The sequence below is a fragment of the Heloderma suspectum genome, chromosome 2, assembly GCF_057233095.1.
Source record: "Heloderma suspectum isolate Gila_16-S chromosome 2, 16-S_ref, whole genome shotgun sequence".
Lineage (NCBI taxonomy): Eukaryota > Metazoa > Chordata > Lepidosauria > Squamata > Helodermatidae > Heloderma > Heloderma suspectum.
In genome coordinates, this window is record NC_139459.1 from 267164038 (window position 1) to 267187637 (window position 23600).

The following is a 23600-nucleotide window of genomic DNA, read 5'->3' on the forward strand; positions in this document are numbered from 1 at the left end:
TAGACATTTCTCCCACTCTGTCAGAGGGAATTCACCCCACCTCGTGGGTGGGTTGGACCTGAGCAGAGGCCATTTTGTGAGCAGCAGCCACTTTTTTACCTTAGTTTGGCCTCTGAAAATTAACTTAATTAATTTGCTGCAACCATTCTTATCTCTAATCAGAGATCTCCACTGAGCCGTGGATAAGCCCCACTCTTTACTTCAGTCCTGGTGCACGTGGGATAAGGGCTGAGCTGCAGAATGGTCAGTATCCCCATCATCATGCACTGGGCAGGGAAGTTTAAAACTCCCCACCCAGTGCACCAGGATGAAGATGAACGTGCTTCCTCCCTAGGTGATCTGCATGGATCTGAACATCTTCCAGATGAGGTTGCTCACATCCATGCTGACTCAGAAACCATTATTTTCACAGAGTGTATTGTACTAGTGGACCTTCTAATGTTATTATGGTTACCTTTCAGTTTGCACAGTCTGAGGACATGGACAAAATACTTTGAGGACTGAGGACCCCCCCCCCTTGTTCTCTGGACTGTTGCTCATCTTGATTGTGAAAGGAGCCAGGGCTGGGCTGGATGCTTGGACCTCAAAGGTGATTAAGGCTTTCTTGAGGGAGGTGAGAGAGAGCTTTGGCTATTGGGCGGTATAGAAATGAAATAAATAAATAAATAAATTAAATAGGTGGTGGTTCCCACTAGCTTAAAGGAAGCAGTAGTGAAGCCACTCTTGAAGAGACCAATCATTTCTGACAATTCCTGCCTTGTGTCAAGTTTGGTAGAGAATTTCCTGAACCTGGGAATGGCCACTGAGAAGACCCTCCTTCACATCGCCACCAAACACATCTCGGAAGGCGGTGGTCTCGAAAGAAGGTCTTAAGACCCAAGCAGGCTCTTATGGGAGAAGGCAGTCTTTCAGGTAGCCTGGTCCCAAGCTGTATAGGGCTTTATAGGTCATACGCAGCACTTTGAAGTCTGCCCAGAAACAGACCAGTAGCCAGTGAAGCAGCTGTAACAAAGGAGTCACATGCTCCCTGTAGCCGGCCCCAGTCAATGGTTTGGCTTCAGCATTCTGGACCAGCTGAAGTTTCTGAAAGCAGCTACGTGTAGAGCACATTCCAGTAGAACTAACGGATGTAACTAAGGCATGCGTAACCATGCCCCCACACCCCGGCAGCTGCTTTTCTAAGACAGGAAAGGCAGGGGTGCAGCACCTAAGTGGTAAGCCACACTTCTCCAGGGGTCCTGTCCACTTTCTTAGGCTGTACAAATGGAAAAGTATCCATCGTAACTGGACAATCGGGGGCAAAGTTTCATCCACCACACCTGTATCAATTATGGCATCCAAGTCAGCATGGATATGATCAATTTTTATCTGCAAAGTGTCACACAACTTGGTCACAGTGGGCTAGAGGGTTGTACCTTTAAAGGTGGCTTAAAATACATTTTAAAAATTAATTTTCTTCACTTTAGGACAAATTATATTTTTTAACGGTACCACTGTGCTTGTGGTAGGGATTAATAGTTGTACTTGTATGTCATTGAGTGGAATGAATGAATGAATTTGAGGGAACGTTTCCTTTAAGCCACAAGTAATTTTGCAAAGAATGTTCTGGAACGCTGCTGGAGTGATAACGGGTCAATCAATCCAATGGACAAGAGTGCTTCATTAGTGGGTTATTTTTATTTTTCAAAAGCTTGAAATTAAAATCATCACCTTGGTGATTTTGTTAACAACTCTTATACATTCAAGCAACATACATAATTAGAAAATACATAATTAGCATGCTACCGGCTACAATTTGGCATAGTACTGTCAAAGCATCCTTTTCTAGCAGTATATTAATAAACCACATGCTATTTGCTTACCTAACTGAAGAAACATATTACCACTTTAGATGAGAAAGAAGAAGCCTATACTTTGTCTTGATTAATGTTGATAGCCTTACCTGTAGCTCTGCTATTTTTATCTAAGAAATGCCCTTAAAGCAGACCCTAGGCTTAGCTGGCATTGTCATAGCTATGCAACCAACTCCACAGGGAACAGAGCCTGGGTGTCCTGGATTCACATAAGTATAGAATCTGTCTGTATCATCTTTAAGCCTTACATAAGTAATATCTCTTTCCATCTGGAGGCTGTTCATTCATGCCAATAACAGGCTATAATCCTATGCATGTTTAGACAGAAAAGTCCTATAACTCCCAGCATGCCCTAGCCAGCATGGCTGGCTGGAGCATGCTGGGAGTTGTAGGATGTTTTTCTGTCTAAACATGCAGAGGATTGCAGGCCTGTCCTGTCTCTTGTAGGGCTGGTTTAAAATCAGGAGCAGTCAAATGGAGACAGACTGAATAAGAGTATATATTTTTTATGCCCTGTTTGAGGGGAAACAACTCGCCTCGCAGAAGATGTTGTACTATCAGTGCCATTGTTGTGGAAAGGTTACAGTGAATGCTCTGCTACTCATGTAGCCTGTTAGCTACAAACATTGCTGCCGGCTTTAGTCAGCCAAAATGATCCTCTCTCCATGAGCTGAATATTAAGGAAAACACCCTCTCTCGCTCAGAACCTTTTACTGTTGAAGCCTTGGTCAGACAAGAGTTACTCCTTTGAAAAGGTAATTCAGGACTGAGCTCAGCAGGCAATGATATGTAATCAATTCCCTTTCCCCCCTTCCATTAAGGATAATGCTTAAGCCTAGGAATTTAGAAGTGGTTGCTGCTAATCTAATTCAAGAAATCAATACAGAAGCATGGCAGAAACTAGCGCAAGCTGGAGAAGATAAGCTGAGCTTCTTGAGCTGATGTGGCTCCTTGGTTGGGCATTTTCTAAGGAAATAAGAGAAAGAAAGACAGGTGAATGATAGCTAATATAAACCCAGAAATGTTTCCTGTTAATGGAAAGTTAAACAAAACAGTTTTTCACCATGCCATGCAAGGTTAGCGATGACCCCCCCCCCTTTTTTTTGAGAGAGAGAGATGGATGGGAATGTTTCACCATCACAAAGTGTGATTTTATATGCCGGAGTAATATCCAGGACTGGTGCAGAACCTGCAGTGCAGCAGTCCAATCTGGCCCTTGCAGCTCTTGGTGTTCCTCCAGGGGGCGGGGCTTGGGCTCTAGCCCCACCCCCTGGAGGAATCTCCTCAGAGGGCATCTCTTCTGGCATCTCTGCCCCACCAGCTGTTATCCCCAATCTCAGCAGGGATGAGAGATCTCAGATTGGAGATCGCAGTGGGGACGAAGGGTCACTCACCCTGGCGTGGGTGAATCCCAACACCTACCAGCCATCATCCTTGCTATCTCCAGTCAGGGGCAGGAGCAATGGGACTTGCCTGTGCCGGGGAGAGGGGCTGCCCTTGCTGGGGACAGTGACTGCTCTTCCCTGCATGGACGCGTCCCAAGGCCCAGGCTGCCCCGCATCCCTGCTGTGGGATGGCCTGGGTCTCTGTGCTGGGGGGAGGCGCCATTCCATGATTCCTTCCAGCACCGAGAAAAGGGGGTAACATACCCCTGATGTCATCTGGCCTGTGAGGGGGCCACCCCACCCCAAAACAGTTCTACATCCTTGCTCTATGGATTATTCCAGTAAAGATCACCTATTGTGTACTGAAACATCCTCTTACCTTTCCCCTGCCAGCTAATGGTGCTTTTCTATATAAAAATAAGCAAAAACCAGAATATTCAGATTTAGAATAGATAGTGCAATTTTAGCAAGTGTGGCAAAATAAACACATTTTACAGTGGGGATGTGCCCCGTTTAGCTTTTATACCCTTCGTCCTGTTCCCCATACACTCTGCCTTTGATACCCAAAGAATGTCTCCATGCCAGAAGTTTGAAAGAATTTGGGTGTGCATCATAGGTACATCCAGCTTCTACAATCCACCAGCACCTGTAATTTCATGCCATATTGGTCCCCAGTCAGCACTTGTCTGTTTACATAAGGGGTAACTACAGGATCCATGAGGCCCATGCAATCTATGTAGGTGAATAACATTTCTGAAACTATGAAAAAGGCCATCTGAATTTCACAAGATTTTTTGTATATTTAGGTGACAGCACCAGCACTGAACTGCAAGGTGCCTTCAAAATGCATTCCTAGGCCATCATGACCTAATCCAGCTCCTTTCATGGAGGATAAGCCTATCAATGGCTACTTGTCATGGTGAGTGTATGCAAGATCCAAGATCAGAGGCAGCAGGCTACTGAATAACACCAGTTACTAGGGCGATTGTCCTACTTGTGGATTTTCCAGAGACAACTGCTTGACTGCTGTGGGAAACGGGATACTACTGGTCTAGATAGGCCAGGGGTCTCTAAAACATATGGGCTTGTGGACACATTTGGGAAAAGTGTCATGGCTGCCATCACAAAATGGCTGCCATGGGGCAGGTTGCCCAATCATAAAATGGCTGCCATGATGGCCACAGCCAGTTACAAAACACCCATTTCACAGAAAGGCAAACTGGTTATGTTATAAGACTACTAATAAGCCCAATATCCTGAATATGTGGCAGAGGTAGAGACAATCCAAAAACACAAACCCACTCCTCTCATTCAGGATCAAACCGCCCAACCCCAAACTCTCTCGCGCCGCACTCCCAGCACACAAGATCTTCTCACCTCACACTCCCGGGACACAAGGACCACTCAGCCCAGTCCCTCGTTACTCTCTTTTTAAGGATCATCCCCCAACACTCAGCCTTACTCTCTCACACACAAACGTGCACACCCTTCCCGCTTTCTCCCCCCGTCGGGGCACCACGCAGGCCTCCGTAACCTGCCCCATTGCTCTCCACAGCTCTTCCAACCCCAGCACCGGTCTCCCTGCTTCCTCTTCCCACCCCCAGCCTCCCGCTGCCATCCCTGAGCCCCCCCAGCTACCAGGCAGTAGCGCTGGGGGCCCTTTTTTCCAGGCGCCTGAGAGTACCTCGAAGCAAAGCTCCGGCCTTAGGCCCCTGCCGTCTTTACTCCCTAAGAATGAGCCCCAGAGGCGTTCTGGGAATAAAGAGGGCAGGCCGCTTGAGACCAGTGCTTCACTCCCAGCCACGGGATAACAACATAAAATACATCCCAGGTATGAGTAGGGCACTTTGCAGGCGCAGGGGAGCTGTTTGCAAGTGCAGTGCATTGCCTGCCCCTGCAATAGGCCTTTGGTCTGATCCTGCACAGCTGTTACATTACCTTGAGTCTTCCACTAGATGAGCTCCAGCCCCGAAGAGGTCACATTCTCAGGATCCAGAGTTTTCCCCTTTCCTGCAGAGAGAGGGGGAGAGGGCAAGGGTCAGTGCTTTCCAGTGTCCTAGGAGAGCCCTTTGTCTCCCTCCTCACCACCTCTAGGAAGTTTCCTATTACCAGTTGTGCTTTCATATTCAGCAGCAACTGTTTGTTTTTGCTGCGCTTCAATTTTTAATCTACGCAAGTCTTTAGTCATCAACAAATTTATGAATATTTGGGTATATGTTCCACAGCTCGTAGATGGAAAAGTCATTTGAAATCTGTCAAGCAGGCACTCGCTGAGTCACATCTTTGGTCCATTCAGCTGAAAAGTGTGTACTAGTGGCAGGTAGAGATACTGATGGAATTATTTAAGGAGGCCTCTTTTGCAGAGGCTGCGGCTAATTGCACAAATTTTCTTTTTTGAGACGACAACACTATAATCATAATGACACAACTGAAGACATTAAAGACATTGGGTTGTATCCAATTGCATTGTTCCGTCAAGAAGGAGGGAACTGCTGGTAGGATGGATGTCCCACTCCCCCCTACAGCCCCTCATGCATGCCCCCCAAATCTGTGATGCAGGATTGGGGAGCTGTGGAGCATATTTGGGGCAAACGTGGGGGGCTGCAGGGGAGAGGAGAGGACAGGGAAGTCCTATAGCTCCAGTGGAATTCCATTCTTGTGTTAGTTGGATCCAACCCAGTGCCCCCTTAACTATTGATAAGCCAGCTTCCCCATGAATGCAAAGAACATCTCAGTGCCTATTCACCCCTTTCCCCTTGACAGCACAAACAAGCTCTTTACCAGTGCAGTCCAGATGTCCACGGACTTTAGTGCCCTCAATCATTGTGCCATTTTTGTAGACACACCAGCAATACCCAGTGCTGCCGTGGCATTGCTTAGGCAGATAGTCGCCATTCCCATCACACTGGGCACAGAATCTTCCAGGGTGGACCCCCTTAGTACACTCTTCTTGCTGGCATTGGGTCTTCACTTAAAAAAAGAATGAGGAAATTGAGTGTGTGCAGTCGACAGCTTGCCACTGTCAGCGCCCTTTAATGCACTCGTAAATGACTACAGACAGCTCCCTTATCCAAGTGCAATGCAGGAAGAAGGTGCATGTAGTGCAGGGGTGTGGAACCTGAGTCCCACCAGGTGCTGTGGGAATCGAGCGCCCATCAGTCCCAGCCAACATGGACAGTTTTCTAGGATGCTCCATCTGGAGGCCCACAGTTTCCCCAATCTTGACGTAGAGCACCCAGTGAAACAAATGGCTGGTTTATAGATGCAGCAAGAACCAGATGTGAAGCTTTTCCTGCACCGCAGGACTATATACTCCCTGCACATAGACAACTAGCATGTCAGGGAGAAGAGTTCAACAGTGCATTCTCCCTGCCCAGCTATTTTTCTGCATGCAGAGAGTATGTCAGATGGGGCAGGGTGCGTTCAAGCACACAACCTTCTCTCCCAACTTTACTCCACACACAAGCAGCTTGAAATAGATTGGTCCAGGAAAAGCATTACCTTTGGATTTGACTGAATGGATAATATAAAAATGGGCTGTTCCATTGTGGTTGCACCATGGGAGAGGAGAGGGGTAAGGAAAGAATGCTTTTTGTAACAATATACCAGTTTAATTAGGACAGCTATTTTATTGGGATGACTCCCAGGGAACCCATTTAGCCTAATGAGAGCAAATGCTAATGAGTACTGCTTAATAGAGGCAGTATTAATATAAATTCTGCTAATGGGGATGTGTCCGACCACTGCTGAGTGGCTAATTGGTATGAAAATTTCAGCTTCAGGCTTTCATTCCAGAAACCATTGAAATCACAGATGTAGGAATCATTCTTTTGAAATGTTATGTTTGTGCCCAAATTTGGTACAGAAAAGTTGTTGGCCATGTTGATGTCCAAGTTCAGGATCTTTAATAAGTCCTGTGGGGCTGCAGGGTGGGGGGTGGGGGCTGCTGAACTTATTAAGATGTTTCAGTGAGTATCTGTCTATCTGTCTATCTTGGAAGTGAGTCTTAATTCAAACAAGTATTCCTTCCATCCTCACGGGTACATCCTCTGGCTCAGATAATTGCAGCTTTCAATGAATTGCCCTCTGCCAATCCGTTTGAGTGCATTGTTCAGGCTTGTGATTTCCCTGACTATGTTTTTCTTCTTTTATGCTGTGATGAGCGGAGAGAGACTCAAAAACCAGTGGTTCCATATAGCACAAAGAGCTCATCAGCCTACCAATGCTCAATTTCAGATCAGCAGAGTGCCCCTTTGCAGTCGTGTCTCCTTGGAAGAGATAGCAAATGGATTTGGGCTCAAGCTGTTCCCAACATTAAGCATGGTGCAGTAGCAAAATTACCAATATTGCAACATGTATAATAAGCTGGGGGATTTTCTGCATCCTCTGCTACAAAAGACATTCATTTTAATTCCGCATTAATAATCTTTTAACCCCAAAAGACACCCACAGTGATGTACAATTTGTTTTAAAAGTAACTAAGATATGGAACAAACAACAATATAAAAACACTCTATATTTAGACTCAAGATGCATAGGTTGCTGCAAGGCCTCTCTGCATGATGAATTCAACAGCTGCAGTGCCATCACTGAGACAGCCTTATTCTTAGCCCCACAAGTTCTCCCATTAGGTGGGAACCCAGAGCATTGACTCCACAGAGCAGATCCCAAAGGACATAAAGGCCAACATGGGAGGAAATGTTACTGTGGATATACCCTGGGCCCAGGCCATATAAAGGTCATCACCGTTGGCAGCTGGAGCCCACTGGGGCTGATGGAGCTGGTAGAGGACAATAGAAGTTCATATGTGGCACTTGTCAGGTGCACACTGGAGCAAATGTACCTGCTCACGGGGGATCTCTCTGCCACAAGTGGGTGGGGGACAGGCGGGGGGGGGGGTCACTGCCCCATTTGCCCCAAATATAGAGCTGCCTATGCTCATCACCTACACTTTGAACAGGGCCCAGAGGAATCAGGGCAGCGAAGGCTGATGAGATGAGCCAAAATAACTCTAATACGTTGTTACGATATTATGAAGTCCCATTGATTACAAGGGAGGAGACTCAAGCAGATTTTTTAACTCTTCCATTTACACCAAAAGGGACTTTTCAACTGGCTGGATCATTGTCCTGTGTGTTTAAAATAAAATGGTGCTGATCCGTTAATTGTACCCAAATGGGCCATGTGTTCTGGCACCACCCTTCAGCAGCCATCTGGAGCTACTGCTTTCTGAAATATGTTGTGAGGTGGTTTGGAATTAGGGAAATGACGGGCGCATGAGTGGTATGCAGGAGGAAGGGAAAAGAAGCCACTGTGGCTTCTTTTCCTCTACTGATTGTCCAAACCCGGTCCATGGGTTCTCTTCATGGGTTTATCATGGTTAACAAACCACAGTTTGCTAGCACAGCTGGGTTCAGACAGCATGATAACCCACGTTTCAACAACCCACGGTTCAACGACAACCCACATTGAACCGATGCTCAGCCCTTGAGTGTGGGTTATTCTGTTGCCTGAACCAACTGCACGTCTTTTGGAGTGCCATAAAACTGTGACAAACAGAATTTCGTGTCGTGATCTGGCTGGAATACAACAGAACCAGCATTTAGGTTCAGACAATTTGCCCTGCAGTCCTAACATACCTTTTCCTTCTGCTTTCTCATTTTGGGCCAATTGGAAGAGGAGCCACTTGTGCATCCAGGTTTCAAAAGCCTGCAAGAGACCAGATATTGTTAAGAAAAGGCATCTCTATGAGTTAGTTTAAAGAAAAATAAAGACCAGGATAATTATAATTTTAAACATCGAGGGAGCAATCTTAGGTCCCAGTGAGGAGTGCTGAGGGGCCCACAGTATGGTTGAGATGTCTCTTTCTGTCCGGGGAGAAGGAGGGCATGTGCAGAGGCCTCACTAGAGCAGTGGCGGAGACCTCTGCTGCCATGGCTGAGCCACCCGCAGCATTCTGCAGGCATTGGGGACCAGAATGAAGCAGCCTGGAGGCTTCTTGGGGGAGGACATGGATCTGCAGGCCCCCTCATTCCCCCAACAGGTACCCAAACAGGCCCTGTAACTACATCTGCCCCACAGCTGGCACTGGTAATGCCCTCTTATTGGTTTCAACTGGCCAGCTGAGCTGCTGTGAGCCAGCAGGGCTTTGGAAGTGGTGGACACTCCGCCATGGAACTCCTTCTCCAGGTAAGTAGCATAGCTCTGCCCAACATAAAGTTACACCTGTCTAACTGGTAAATCATCATTGTGAGATCCACCCTATGTTACATTGGTGGTGTGGACACCACTCTACATAGTAAGCCATTGTGTAAAGGGTTCCCATATGGTTCAGCCAGTTTTAACTCCACTAGTAAATCTAAGACTTTGCTGCCAGTTCCCAAACGCAGCTCCAAGATTCCTGGGTGGCTAGCAAGTGAAACAGAGACCTCTTCAAATCCTACACATGAGCAACCCGACCCAAAAATGAACTAGAAGGCATTGAGTACTGCAGTGGATATATGTAGTATACCTCCTCAACTCTCTTGACATTCTATTGCATATTTCCTACCGAGAAGAGAAAATAGATACTGCTCACTTGTTAATGCTATGAAATGTAATATTCTACGTTGTCTATATTACTGAGCTTAAAAAACACATGGGTGACAAGCTTGAAAAAATATATAAACAATTGTTTTAAATGCCCTAAAGTATGTTATTCCCCCCCCCCCGATTACTAGGTTCTTATTGTCATATTTTTCTTCACCTGATTGTCTGCTGACTTAATGTCCTCCTAATTGCCTTCACAGTACACCATCACCTCCTGAGCATAAGAAGAAAAGGGCTGAGATCCCTTACAAAGTCTTAGGTTTCCATGGTAATAGGTCCCAAGGAAATAGACAGCATGATGACAGAGAGCAAATGTTGCTGTGAAATGGAAAGAACTTCTACCACACAAGAGCTCTCCATTGGAGATACGCCATTCTCTTTAAGACAGGAGAGAAAGAGGAGGCTTCAAAACAGCCTTTCTAGGAATGATGGCAGCACTTACCTGCCAATCCTCATAACCCAGGTGTGTCCTCAGCTGACTCATGTTGTCTAGGAAGCTGTTCTTCAGTTCAGGAAACTTTCTGGTTGGGTTTCCACGCTGTTGGGAGATATATATTAGCAAAGAATAAATATTGCAGGAAGATTTGAAAGAGGTCACCTAGTGTAGACCGATATTGCTGAAGCAAGGCTAAGACTATGCTCAAAGGATAGGACAAGTCTGGACTGGTAGTGTATGGAAAGGACTACTTGATCTTAGAGATTCAACCAGGTGGAGTAACAGTGAGGGTCACTAGACCTGACAGTAGCAGAATCGTATGTTAGAACTGGGTTTCCATCACATTCTTGTAAGACAGGGTACTGATGGAAAGTGGAAATGGTGTAGGTGGGAGGGATTGCTGAACATTCACCTCTCCACCCATGGTTTCTGCCACAGAACTGCTTCCCCCAGCTGTTCCCCTGCTTTGATGGGGTTCCAAGTCTGGATGTAACTCTTCACAGGAGAAAACCAGTTAGGCCAAAGTGGTTTCAGGGAGAACACGCAAACAGGAAGAAGGATTCAGCATCCCTTCCTCCTCCTTCTGTGCTTGACATTGCTCACCCCACCCCACTTTATAGGGATTTGGCACAACCCACTTTCTAACATATGGGTTGTAGTGTCATAACCTGCAGCTAGAGCATGAACCTAAGATAAGCAAGGATCAGAATAATTATTCACAGCATGCACAAAAACTCCTAGTGTCCGAACATTTGTTACCTAAAAGGTCTTATTATCTCAATCCATCTTTCTCGGCATTGTACCATAGAAAGAGCAGCCCAGTTTATCTAAATATCTGACCATCAAAATGTTTGGCATGCACGCCCCCCCCCCTGCCCCCCAAGTCATTTGGAAGAATTAATTTGTGCAGCATTTATTTGCCTCCTTTAGGTGGGGGAGGATTTTCAAAGTATCTACACATCGGCACCGTGCACTTTTCACAATTAATGTTATGGCGCTTAGACTATGGTCTCTGGACAGGATCCAAAGATTTTGTATGCACATTTGTGGAGGCAGTGCACATGTAGCTGCAAGTGTGTGCTGTTGCTTCTGATGCGGCAGGCTCCCACTGCTGAAGAAAAAAGCCGGTGTTCAACTGAGCAGTGTAAACTGGTGCGCCAAGAGCAACAATGCACAGGCACCTTCCTCAAGGTTCCCCACTTTGGATGGATTCCTCCATATACACTGTATCTACAGCCACAGGTCACTGCTGGTTCTGATTTCTAACAACACACACACAAATATTATGGCTCAAAAGCAGGGGCACCTTAACCATTCTTATGAATGTGAAGAATTCCCTAGATGTATCAAATCTCAGGTGTGTCTAGTTCAACTTCTGCCTCCAGAAGTTTGAATCCATACTTCAGATTGAGTCCCAGCAGCCTGAGTCATGCTACGATGCACTTTCATACAGGCAAAAAAAGAAGTTGAGACTCTTACCAAGAGCAGGCGTTTGACTTGGTCTTCAGTGCTATTAGTCAGCTTGGCTTCCTCCTCCAAAGACTGCAGGAGAGATAACAATAAGCAAGTTCAAATCTAAAGGTGAGATCTAGAATCAGCTTCAATTTCCCTTGAGTTATTATAGTAGGGACGGGAAGGGATACATCTAGTTTTGAGGGGGACAGTGACATTAAGGGCGCAATCCCATGCATATTTAGATAGAAAAAAGTCCTACAACTCCCAGCATGCCCTGGCCAACATGGACTTTTTTTCTGTCTAAACATGCATAGGATTGCATCTTAAGAGCATATATACACAACAAACATGAATTCATGTGCTCTTTCCCTGGTTAGTCCTGGGAAATGCAGTTTTGCGAGGCGTGGTCTAGGTCTGTGGTCTAGGGATCTCCAACTGAATATTGTCAGCTCTCTTAGCAGCCTACAGTTCTCAGGATTCTTTAGAGGAAGCCATGATAGATGGCTATAAAAGAGATATCAGTGTGTACCAGACAAGAGCTCTAATGAATGAGCTTGGACACAGCAAGTAGTTTTTAAAACCCTGATCTTTCCCCTTAGCCATAATAATTAGCATTGAAGCAAATATCACTCCGATGTACAAATCAAGTAGGGTGTTTGTGGTAAGCATCTGATCAAAAGCTGCCCACTTTTGAAACTCCACTCCACCGCGGACTCCTCTGACTGAATTTCCAAAACCTAAACCTCTTCAAGGACAGCTCCAGGAGGAGGTAAGATTGGGCATGAGCACTTTCTCAGTCCCTAAGGCTGGCAAAGGCAGGGCCCATAACATAACCTCAGCATCAGCACCTTTTCCATTATGGAAGAGCATCCAGGAAAGGCAGAGGCAGTGTTGGGGAACTCTCTGTTTGCACACTCTGCCGCTTTCAGGGATCCCAATAAGGCTGCCTTGCTCATGGGCATCCAGAATTCTGGAGCCAGCACTGCACCTCCTCTTCCTTCGATCCTTTGCCCAATTCCAAACAGCCTATAATTGGTGCCCCCCTGCCACGCCCCCCCGCCATCTTCCATATACTGTAGCAGCCTGATACATTGGGTTGGTTATTCAAGTTAGCTCCACTTAGGTCCCATTGAAGTCAATGTAAATATTAGTTACTATTTTTTATTTTAATTAATAATTACTATTATTATTATTATTATTCCCCACCTTTTTTCCTCTGAGGAACCCAAGGCAGCTTACGTGATCCTCTTCCTCTCCATTTTATCCTCACAACAACCCTGCGAGGTAGGTTAGGCTGAGAGTCAGTGACTGGCCCAAAGTCACCCAGTGAGCTTCCTGGCTGACTGGGGACTAGAACCCAGGTCTACTGAGGCCCAATCCATCACTCTAACCACTACGCCACACTGGATGTCATGATTATTTAAGTTCCGCTAATTCTGTTAATTCTGCTCTATCTCTCATCGGCTTTGGATACCATCGACCATGGTATCCTCCTGGATCGACTCCGTGGGATGGGTACTGGAGGCACTGTGTTACAGTAGTTCCGTTCCTACCTACGGGGCCGATTTGAGAGAGTAAAATTGGGTGACTATTCCTCGGCCCCTTGGCAATTGAGCTATGGGGTGCCGCAGGGTACCATCTTGTCCCCAATGTTGTTTAACATCTACATGAAGCCGCTGGGAGCATTCGTTAGGGGATTTGGAGGCAAGTCCCATCAGTATGCGGATGACACACAGCTCTATCTCCCTGTGACATCTGAATCGGGAGAGGCTGTGCAAGCCCTGGATCAGTGCCTAAACTCAGTAATGAGCTGGATGAGGGCCAATAAACTGAAGCTGAATCCTGGCAAGACAAAAGCCCTGTGGGTGAGTGGTTCCTGGGTCCGGGAGATAGGCTCATTGCCTATTCTGGACGGGGTTGCACTCCCTCTGAAAGATCAGGTCGGTAGTCTGGGGGTACTCCTAGATCCATCATTGTCGCTGGAGGTCCAAGTGGTTGCGGCAGTTCGGAGTGCCTTTTACCCGCTTCGGCTGGTTCGCCAGCTACGGCCTCTCCTGGACAGCTTGACCACGGTGGTACAGGCATTAGTAACCTCAAGACAGGATTACTGCAATGCACTCTATGTGGGGCTGCCTTTAAGGCTGGTCCAGAAGCTGGAGCTAGTGCAGAATGCAGCAGCTCGGCTGTTGTTGGGAGCAGACCCTTTTCAGCATGTAATTCCTCCGCTGAGGGAACTGCACTGGCTGCCTATTCGCTACCAGACCAGGTTTAAGGTATTAGTACTAGCGTACAAAGCCCTAAACAACTTGGGACCAGGATACCTGAGAGAGCGCCTCCTTCTTTACCAACCTGCCCAGTCACTGAGGTCATCGGAGGGCATGTTCCTGGTGGTTCCACATGGACCCATGGCCTGGTTGGAATCCACCAGGAAAAGAGCCTTCAGTGTGGTGGCCCCCTCCCTGTGGAATTACCTGCCTTTAGACGTCAGGCAGGCGCCAACATTGTGTTCCTTCCGGCGCCTCCTGAAGACGTTGTTATTTCAAGAGGCCTTCCTTGCATGACCAGCCGTGGTTTGTTAAATTCCAGTTTGTTGGGGTTTGTCTTTTTTTAAAAAATGTTTTAACTCTTTCAACCTGCTGTTTTATTATTTTACCATGTTGTTCACTGCTCTGAAATCTTCTGATATGGAGCGGTATATAAATATTGTAAATAAAATAAATAAATACAATTCCATTGATTTTAATTACGTTAATCTGAATCTAGCCCATTAACTAGAGCTTCCAACCAAGGGCTTCCACCCATATGTCCTTAAACCAGCTGGTAACCTTTGTCACCATCCTTTGAACAGAATCATAGAATCATAGAATAGTAGGGTTGGAAGGGGCCTACAAGGCCATCGAGTCCAACCCCCTGTTCAATGCAGGAATCCAAGTCAGAGCATCCCTGACAAATGGCTGTCCAGCCTCGTCTTGAAGGCCTCCAGTGTGGGAGAGCCCACCACCTCCCCAGATAATTCCTCCCCAGAACTCTAAGGAATATTGGCAAACCATTCCTGTGCCCTGCAAAGTGACCAAAAACATGCTGAGAGCAGGGCCGGCCTAATGGGCTGCCTGCTTCATTCGTGTCAGCTGGCCTAGATGAGCCAGCTTGCTCTCTGTGCTCTGAAAACGTTGTTTTAGGAAGAATCTGTCTTCAGAGCTTAATTTGAAGCTGGACTAGTCAGTTTCAAGAGCAGTCTTCCCCAATCTGGTACCCTCCAGATGTGTTAGACCGCAACTCCTATCATCCCCAGCCAGCATGGCCATTGATAGGAGTTGCTGTCCCAACACATCTGGAATGCTGCTCAAAAGCCTAAAATGTCTTTCTAAAGCTGGTGCGAGGCCTAAGAACTGGATACTTCATACTTTTGTCAGGACAGCTTATTTTTGTGCCAGCAGCCTGGTAGGAAAGGAAATCCAGAAGAACAGTGAATGTTTTCCCCTATATACCTGCCTGGTACCGTCTTGATGTTGTAGCGGGCAAATTTTATGGATCAAAAAGTGAGGTTACAACAAGGCAATATTCGAACCTGACACCTCCTGTCTACACATCCTGTCATATTTACCTCAGGGTCTCTCAGGGCTAGGGGCATCATATTCACCATGGCCATCTTCATATTGTTAGCCGGCTTGGTCTCTGTGGGAGGAAAGAGTGGTGTAAAACATGTAGGGAGGTTCAAAATGTAATCTCCCACAAGGACATTTCCCTCACACAGATGAGTCAATGGCTGGATTTGCACAATCAGCCGGGGAAACAATGCGGTATGTGTTGTTTCCCCCGCCCCCACATGTGCAGCTTGCGTGACCAGCAGTTACCTAATTACCTGCAGCACAGCAGGGGTGGCTTCCAACCCACCCCACAACCCATGGCTTGGTGTAGGTGTTGTGGGGCGGGTTAGAAGCTATCACCGCCATGCCATGCGCCAGCTTTGGATGACATGGCAACCCACGACGCAGCGCAAGTAATTAGGTAAACGCCAGTTGCATGAGTGGCTTGTGTGAGGGCGAGGGAAACAACCCATACTGCATTGTTTCCCTCACTGATCATGTGAGCCAAACAAAGAGAACAATTTCTTTTTTTTGCACTTGGATGCAGTCTAGGGAAACAGCTGAAGCACCCCGACCGCAGGGCATGTGGGTCTTTTGGCTTGTTTCCTTTGAAAATGAGACCCTCCCCCATTACAAACTGCTTTCGAAATCTTACCACCACCACCAAATTCCCCTCCAAGAAACAGTGCCAAAGCTCAGATGGATTTATGCAAAGTAAGAGAGAATATCATGCCCTGCAGTTAAAAAAAAAAAATAAAGTGAAAAAACGACTAACTGTGAGGGAGTTTATTGGCCAGGGATTCCAGTTGCAGATCCTGGGTGTTCTTGGTCAGCTTCGAAATCTGGTTGTTATGCTGATATACAAAGTAGACAGTAACTGCCTGGCCAGCAATCAGCAAGGCCACCAGGATGGAAAAGGCACTGTAGGCAGTTCCGCGACTGCAAGAACTCCTGCAAGATACAAGAGAAGCATATCAGTGCTCACCCAATTATCCAAACATCTTCTTTGCACTTGGCTTCTTTGCATCCAGGACTGGCCCTGCCATTAGGGAGAATGAAGCAACCCCCTCAGGCAGCAAATGCAGGGGGGTAGCAATGACCACTCCCCAGCCATTTCTTGCTGTTGGAGGACAGAGTTGTGTACACCAAACAGCCAGCCCTGCCCTCCCTAAAACAGTCTGTTGCCCCTGTGTGTGGTGAAGAATGCTGTCCCATCACCAGTGTTGAAGTAAAATTGAACTGCCAGTCTAGTTCACTTCTGGAGGTGGTGGTGGTGGATCAGATTTTGCCTCAGACAGCAAAATGCCTTGCATTGGCCTGGCTCACATCTGGGCAGTCATGAGTGCATTGTGTTAGATCAGGTCTGAAATCAACTGCAGGAACTTATTTATGCAAATAACTCAGGCGCAGCATATCTCCTGCTTGTAACACAAACTGAATGCTGTGACTTGTTTTATTCACAGCCAAAGCATGTGAGATGGCAGGAGAAATCTGTGATTGGATCTCCCGCATTTTTATTTAAAGCCAAAAACAGCCATGGCAAGAAGTGGCAGAGTGGATCACGGCCATGTGCTGGGGGGGGGGGGAGTTTTACATACATACATACATACACACACAACCCTCATTTTCTTGATCTAACTCACTCTCTCCCCAAACTTACATTGACCTATATGGCTACCTGTATGTTTTCTTCTGTGGGCAAATAGCAGCTGGGGAGAAGATCTAAATTGGGAAAATAGCATAGAAGGTTAAAAGCCTCTTCCTCTGGATAGAATTAAAGTCCTACTTAGAACAGACCAATTTAAATGAATGGGACCTAAGTTAATCACGACCAACTTAAGTCCCATTCATTTCAATGGGTCTACTCTAAGTAGGTCTTTAGTTGGATTCTACCCTTTGTCTCCTCGCAGATGCTTTAAACTAGTTTTTTTTTAAAAAAAATATGGGAGATCTGCTCATGGATCTCCTGGCCCTAAGATAGTGGTTTTGAAATTTTGGGGTTCCTCAGAAGGTTATTGGAGGCTCCTGAGATGAGAAGATGAGTCGATGATGGACAGCAACAAGTTCCTCTAGAGGCAACATGACCACAGCTACCGACTGTCCTTAAAAATATGTAGTTGCAGGGGAGTGTGAGGTGCAATCCAGGGTGGATGCTCAGTTCATGCAGAGCAATGGTGAGACCCCAGCAGACCTGACCAGCACCCTTTGTGAACTGAGTGTGTACCCTACTGATATTATGGAAAGCTGCCTTATACCAAGTCCAACTATTTGTCCTTCTAGCCCAGGATTGTCTATTTCAACTGTGAAGACTGTTCAGGGTCTCAATCACGGAGAGCTTTCCTCATCCCCTTTTACCTGCCATGCACGTGCTTTACTACTGAGCTATGGCCAGTGGTGCAGTTAAGTAATTTCAGACAGCTTGGGGAAACTCCCAAGTTGTACTCAATCAGTATCTATTTTACTGGTGATATCACGCATTGCTAGGCGGACAGAATTTGAGAGTAGGGCTTATGCACCACCACCACCACCACCACCAGATGCTCATGTGTTTTACTTCACCAACTGTAAAATGTGGCATGGCAGCCCTGCTGTGTTTGGGGGCTCTCCTGCTCATTCTGCTGGGTGCAGGGCCGGCCCTACCATTAGGCAGAAGGAGGCAGTTGCCTCAGGTGGCAGATGCTGAGAGGCAGCAGCAACACGATGGAGGAGAGAGCTGTGTGCCACAGGGCCTGCCCTGAGCCCCCTAAGCTAGTCTGCTGCCTTCAGGTGTTATAGAGGATGCTGTCCATCACCAGCGTTGAAGGAAGCTTTAACTGTCAGTCTAGTCAGCTTTTGTACGTGGAATGGGAAAGGGCGCCATCCTTGTTCTTCGCTTCAGGCAGCAAAATATCTTGGCCTGGCCTTGGCTGGGTAGTGCCCTGGATATCAGCCTCAAAGTCCTGCCTTGATGGCACCACTGGCTATGGTGTCTCCTCTTCCCAGAGAAATATCTGAGGAACCAAATGGCCCCCCAGAATACAGTTTGGAAGTCACTAATATAGTTAAAAGCAAAAAAGGGTTAAGCAAAAAAATAAAATACACCCAGTTGTAAAACTAATTCCTGAGTAAAATAAGGGACAGAAAGGAAGAAGCCCACATTTGCTCGTCAGGATTGTCTCCCTTGTTCCAGGGACTCCATTCCCTTTAGCAATTCAATTTCTATTTGCACTGGAGACTGGTGGCTCTGATTTCGGTGGGGCTGTAAATCCATTCTGTGTTTCAGTCAGAACCAGCCAGAACTCTGAAGTAGCTATCCAAGGTGCTGGACCTGGCCCCCAAAATAGCTGCAGCAGCTTGGATAGCTCCTGTAGAATTCTGGCTGGTTCTGACTGAAATCCAGGGTTTATTTACAGCTCTACTGAAACTGGCACACCAGCATCCACTGTCCATTCCTAAAGAAAAAAATCTGCCCTCTCAAATGAAGAGCCCCTTGGGGAAATTCCCAAAGTATAGCCAATCATTATCTGTTTTACTGGTCACATCACATGTAGCTAGGTAGACAGAACTTGAGAGCAGAAGCGAAGAAATGTTTGCCTGATGGGCTTTCAACTACACAGGCTGCCCTGTCTTTCTTGTCTACCAGAACCAATGATAAAAACTGCATGGTTGTAATAATGATTCTATAATGATTCTCAGTTTTCACAGTGCGTGGGTTAGTCTTGAGAATGTCAGACTGAGATATATGGATGTATCTCCATCTCTGTAGCCAGGCAGGTGGGTCAGTAACACTTTTCCTCACACCATTTTCTCAATAAAAATTGCCGCTGAAACCTGCTATTTGCCCCATTAATAAAAACGTACAAATTACAAAACAGCAACTAATGAGGTAAATAGCAGCTGGAGTGGGTTCATTTGGAACAAAATGGTGCAAGGGAAAAGGGTTAACCCCTCTCTGTGCCATGGTCCTAGCTCAGTTCCTACTCCCACCCACCACAGCTACTCATTACAAAAACTTATGAGAGGTAGAGAGGCATTCGTGCATGAGCTGTCTGTTGTAACAGGTAGTTTGACCTGCAGCCAGTGGTGCCATCAGGACAGGACTTTGGGGCCGCAGTCCAGGGCCCCACTCAGCAGAATGAGCAGGAGGGGCCCCAAATGCAGCAGGGCTGCCTTGCCACGTTTTGAAGTTAGTGAAGTAACACACATCTTACAATCTAAAGAAGGGATCTGCCCCACAAGACCATTAAGTCCCCATTACATGCACAGCTTGTAACTGATCCTAACTTCTTTTTTTACTTTAGTGTTAGCATATGGGGCTCCAATGCGGATTGAGATCATCACGGGTGGGACTGGGGGTTAAATCTTCCCATCTAAGCCATTTCCTGCCCTCCACAGCTCCTGCATGGGGATAAAAGAAAGAAAAACATGTGTGCCAATGGAGGTTTTCTTGTCTTTCTTTAGTCCCCGCGTCAGGGTGGGTGGGTGAATTTAGGCGGTGAAGTGGCTGGGTGGGAAGGTTTAACTCCCCTACCTGTCTGCAGTGGTCCCGATCAGGGTCCCACATGCTCACACTAAAGTAAAAAATGTGAGGATCAGCTAGACGCTATGCATTTAATGTAGCGTGTAGTTTATACCTAAAATTGCCTAACTGCACCGCTATTACATCAGTAATTGTCACGTGTATTTATTAGGTCTGTCACTAGATTAAGACATTTTAGTTGATCAGTCATATGAGTTTGATTCAATTAAGTGTTCCAATCTGCATAAATTTGCACATGACTAAAGCAACCATTTTGAAATAAAGACGCATTCTTCAGATGAGGCATGCATGTTTCACGCAGCAGCAGGCTCCACTATAGATGTGGCACATGATTTGTGCCTCGCCTCTTCTGCACAGGTGTTCAGGAGAACAGTAAAGACCTTTCTTTTTTAAGCTTGCTTCAGCTGAATTTGTAATTGGCTTGTATGCTCAAAGCAACTTTGCAAAGTATTTTGCCTGCTTGCTGCTGTGACTGCTATATCTTGTACCTGACTGTGTTCTCATCTGTGTTCTGTTTTATGAAGGCGCCGCCCTGAAAAGCAGCTTAAAAAAGACATCCATCCATCCATCCATCCATCCATCCGAGGCATTCCTTCTTGTGCTTCAAGGAATGTCTCTTGAAATCTAGTGCCAATGGACCACATTGTTTTGTAAGTGATTGTATTAAAATAATTAGCTTTTAAAAATGAGTGCCCAATTATTCAGAGCACCTTCTTAATTCTACAAAACACTAAAGTCTTACTATTGATTCCTCCACAACCCTCATGTTAATTCAGAACTTTAATGCACAAGCTGAAGATATTCTCTTTAGAATGTTCTGGATCTGATCCATAAGGAGAACATAATGCTTGTTGCTTTTAAAACACAATTTCCAGTATATGTTAGCTCTTTAGCTGCAGGCAAACCATCTGTAAATAAGTACAGATGCGAACTGTTTGAGCACCCTTCTCCCTAGCAACTTCGATGTCATCATGTCTCTATTATCTGATTGGCTCTGGCTGTTTGGCTTGGCCAGTTGCCAGCACCACAGTGGCGTGATTCCCCGAAACGGACACTAATGTTAAGAAAATATTATTCACCATATAAAATTAGAAGCCAAAGAATCTGATAACATACAATAGAGAACTGAGGCACAGTAATAAATATGGGTGTGGTGTAGGAGCTAGAGAGTTTTGAAACCCAGGTTCAAATGCCTGTTCATCTATGAAACTTATCCTAAACTACCTTGCAGAGATGTTGCGAAATTAATTTGGGGGGACCACCCAACAATTGTTCATTTCACATGCCAGCAAGGTGATGCTCAAAATCCTACAAGCTAGGCTTCAGCAGTATGTGAACCGAGAACTACCGGAAGTACAAGCTGGGTTTAGAAGAGGCAGAGGAACTAGAGATCAAATCGCCAACATTCGCTGCATCATGGAGAAAGCAAGAGAATTCCAGAAAAACATCTATTTCTGCTTCATTGACTATGCTAAAGCCTTTGATTGTGTGGATCACAACAAACTGTGGCAAATTCTTAAAGTGATGGGAGTACCAGACCACCTTACCTGTCTCCTGAGAAACCTGTATGAGGGTCAAGAAGCAACAGTCAGAACCAGACATGGAACAACTGATTGGTTCAAAATTGGGAAAGGAGTACGACAAGGCTGCATATTGTCACCCTGCTTATTTAACTTATATGCAGAGTACATCATGAGAAATGCCGGGTTGGATGAATCAGAGGTCGGAATTAAGATTGCTGGGAGAATTATCAACAACCTCCGATATGCAGACGATACCACCCTAATGGCAGAAAGCGAAGAGGATCTCAAGAGCCTCTTGTTGAGGGTGAAAGAGGAGAGTGCAAAAGCTGGTTTGAAACTCAACATTAAAAAAACGAAGATCATGGCATCTGGCCCCATCACTTCCTGGCATATAGAAGGGGAAGAAATGGAAGCAGTGACAGATTTTACTTTCTTGGGCTCCAAGATCACCGCAGACGGTGACTGTAGCCATGAAATTAAAAGACGCTTGCTCCTTGGGAGGAAAGCTATGGCCAACCTAGACAGCATAGTAAGAAGCAGAGACATCACCTTGCCGACAAAGGTCCGTCTAATCAAAGCTAAGGTTTTCCCAGTAGTAATGTATGGCTGTGAGAGCTGGACTATAAGGAAGGCTGAGCGCCGAAGAATTGATGCTTTCGAACTGTGGTGCTGGAGAAGACTCTTACGAGTCCCCTGGACTGCAAGGAGGTCAAATCAGTCCATCCTAAAGGAAATCAACCCTGTCTGCTCATTGGAAGGACAGATAATGAAGCTGAAGCTCCAATATTTTGGCCACCTAATGCGAAGAGAAAACTCCCTGGAAAAGACCCTGATGCTGGGAAAGACTGAAGGCAAAAGGAGAAGGGGACGGCAGAGGATGAGATGGCTAGATAGCATCACGGATGCAATGAATATGAACTTGAGCACGCTCCGGGAGAGAGCGCAGGACAGGAAGGCCTGGCGTGCTATGGTCCATGGGGTCACGAAGAGTCGGACACGACTGAACGACTGAACAACAACCCAACAATTGTATAATATTTTGCTCTTCAGGGATGAAAAACAGCCCAAATATTCAGCCAGTTCTAGCACGTAACTAAAAGCGGCTATAGCTTTTGGGGGCAAGTGTGCAAAGCCTGAAATTCAGCATGAGGAGAAATATAAAGTAGCTTTGCCCAACCTCACTGGCTTACAAAGCACCAAACGCCATGGCATGATTTTTTTTCTCGATAGGTTGAGACGCACACCATGGAATGAGCATGCAACTGAAGCCAACAGACATGATGAAACCAGGCTGTTGGGCATGAAACAATTGAGGGGCAAGAAACACACAGATATACACCTCTTTTTCTGTGGACATGACAGACAGCAGACAAGACAGGAATCACCTGCGCAGTGCAGCCCTATCTGTGTTTACTCAGAAGTATGTCCCACTGTGCACAAACAGGCTACCTCCCAGGTAAGTGTGCAGCTTTAGTTATTTTTCCCACCTCTAGCTTACCAAATCTTTTGCCATGCTACCTCTGTTCCCATTTCAGAGGCAAAACTATCCCATCAGCTCCCTTTCTACAGAGGGATTAGAAGCCAACCACCATGTCCTAAAATGCTTCTGCCCACCTAGCTGGGTTCTACTTAAATCCCCACCACTTCTCTCCTCCTGTGTTGCTGCAGCCTGCCTGGAAAGACCAGGCAATTACAATGTATCTCTCTGCCTGTTCCAGCCTCATGTGCCTTTCCATGGTGCGGAGAGGTCACGGTGGGACACACTGGTGTAGATCCACCCCATGCAAATAACTGAAAGTGCAAGATAAATAGAGGGGAATAAAAACAGCACAAATACTTAGAAGTACCGTGCTGGCTGTCCTGGCTGGAGAAGGTTGTTCCTCTCATCCTCCATGGTGTTGGGTCTTCTCAGGGGTCTACCTCTGCTGCTGTGGTGGGAGGAGGTGGTGTTCTACCTGGCACCAGCACTGATGCAGTGGAGTCTGTCCTAGCCTTCAGAAGCTTCTTGAAACACAGTAGTGGGAAGTGAAAGTTGCACAGCTTAAATAACTGGAAAGCCCCTTCAATCTCTCTCGTCCTCCCTCCGCCCACACCAGTGCCATTAGCAGGTCTTAGAGTGGGCTACGTTGTTCCAGGTTGAGGTTTTGAAGAAATCTCATAGGACAATCAAATGACATCACCAGTTGGCAGGCAGAGCTCCTCATGTGTCTGTTTCACCACATAGATGTGTTGAAAGTGCCTTAGCCAGGCCAGA

General features: G+C 46.3%; 1 protein-coding gene across 6 annotated transcripts; it reads right to left on the minus strand.

Annotated features, from left to right (window-relative positions):
• Positions 1-1658: 1658 nt before the first annotated feature.
• CD74 (CD74 molecule) lies at positions 1659-23360 on the minus strand. Of its 6 annotated transcripts, none has more exons than XR_014788425.1 (11): positions 23194-23360; positions 16080-16255; positions 15322-15392; positions 11742-11804; positions 10269-10364; positions 8878-8947; positions 6020-6208; positions 5177-5248; positions 3618-3645; positions 2749-2819; positions 1659-2205 (listed from the first exon to the last, which is right to left on the minus strand). XR_014788425.1 is itself a non-coding variant. In XM_084839156.1 (10 exons), exons 1-8 carry the CDS (start codon positions 23238-23240, stop codon positions 5190-5192), a joined length of 771 nt encoding a protein of 256 aa, XP_084695282.1. In that variant the 5' UTR covers positions 23241-23360; the 3' UTR covers positions 1659-2819; positions 3618-3645; positions 5177-5189. The 6 variants fall into 6 exon arrangements, 2 of the variants coding, with proteins under 2 accessions (XP_084695282.1, XP_084695281.1); XR_014788423.1 differs by having other exon boundaries at positions 2269-2819; XR_014788424.1 differs by lacking the exon at positions 3618-3645.
• Positions 23361-23600: the final 240 nt, after the last annotated feature.

Coding starts and splice junctions, on each gene's coding strand:
- CD74 (XM_084839155.1), bottom strand. CDS start 23,240: ATGGAGGATGAGAGGAACAACCTTCTCCAGCCAGGACAGCCAGCACG. Junction 16,256..23,193: donor CAGCCAGGACAGCCAGCACG/GTACTTCTAAGT, acceptor TGTATCTTGCAG/GAGTTCTTGCAGTCGCGGAA. Junction 5,249..6,019: donor TGGACATCTGGACTGCACTG/GTAAAGAGCTTG, acceptor CTCTCTCTGCAG/GAAAGGGGAAAACTCTGGAT.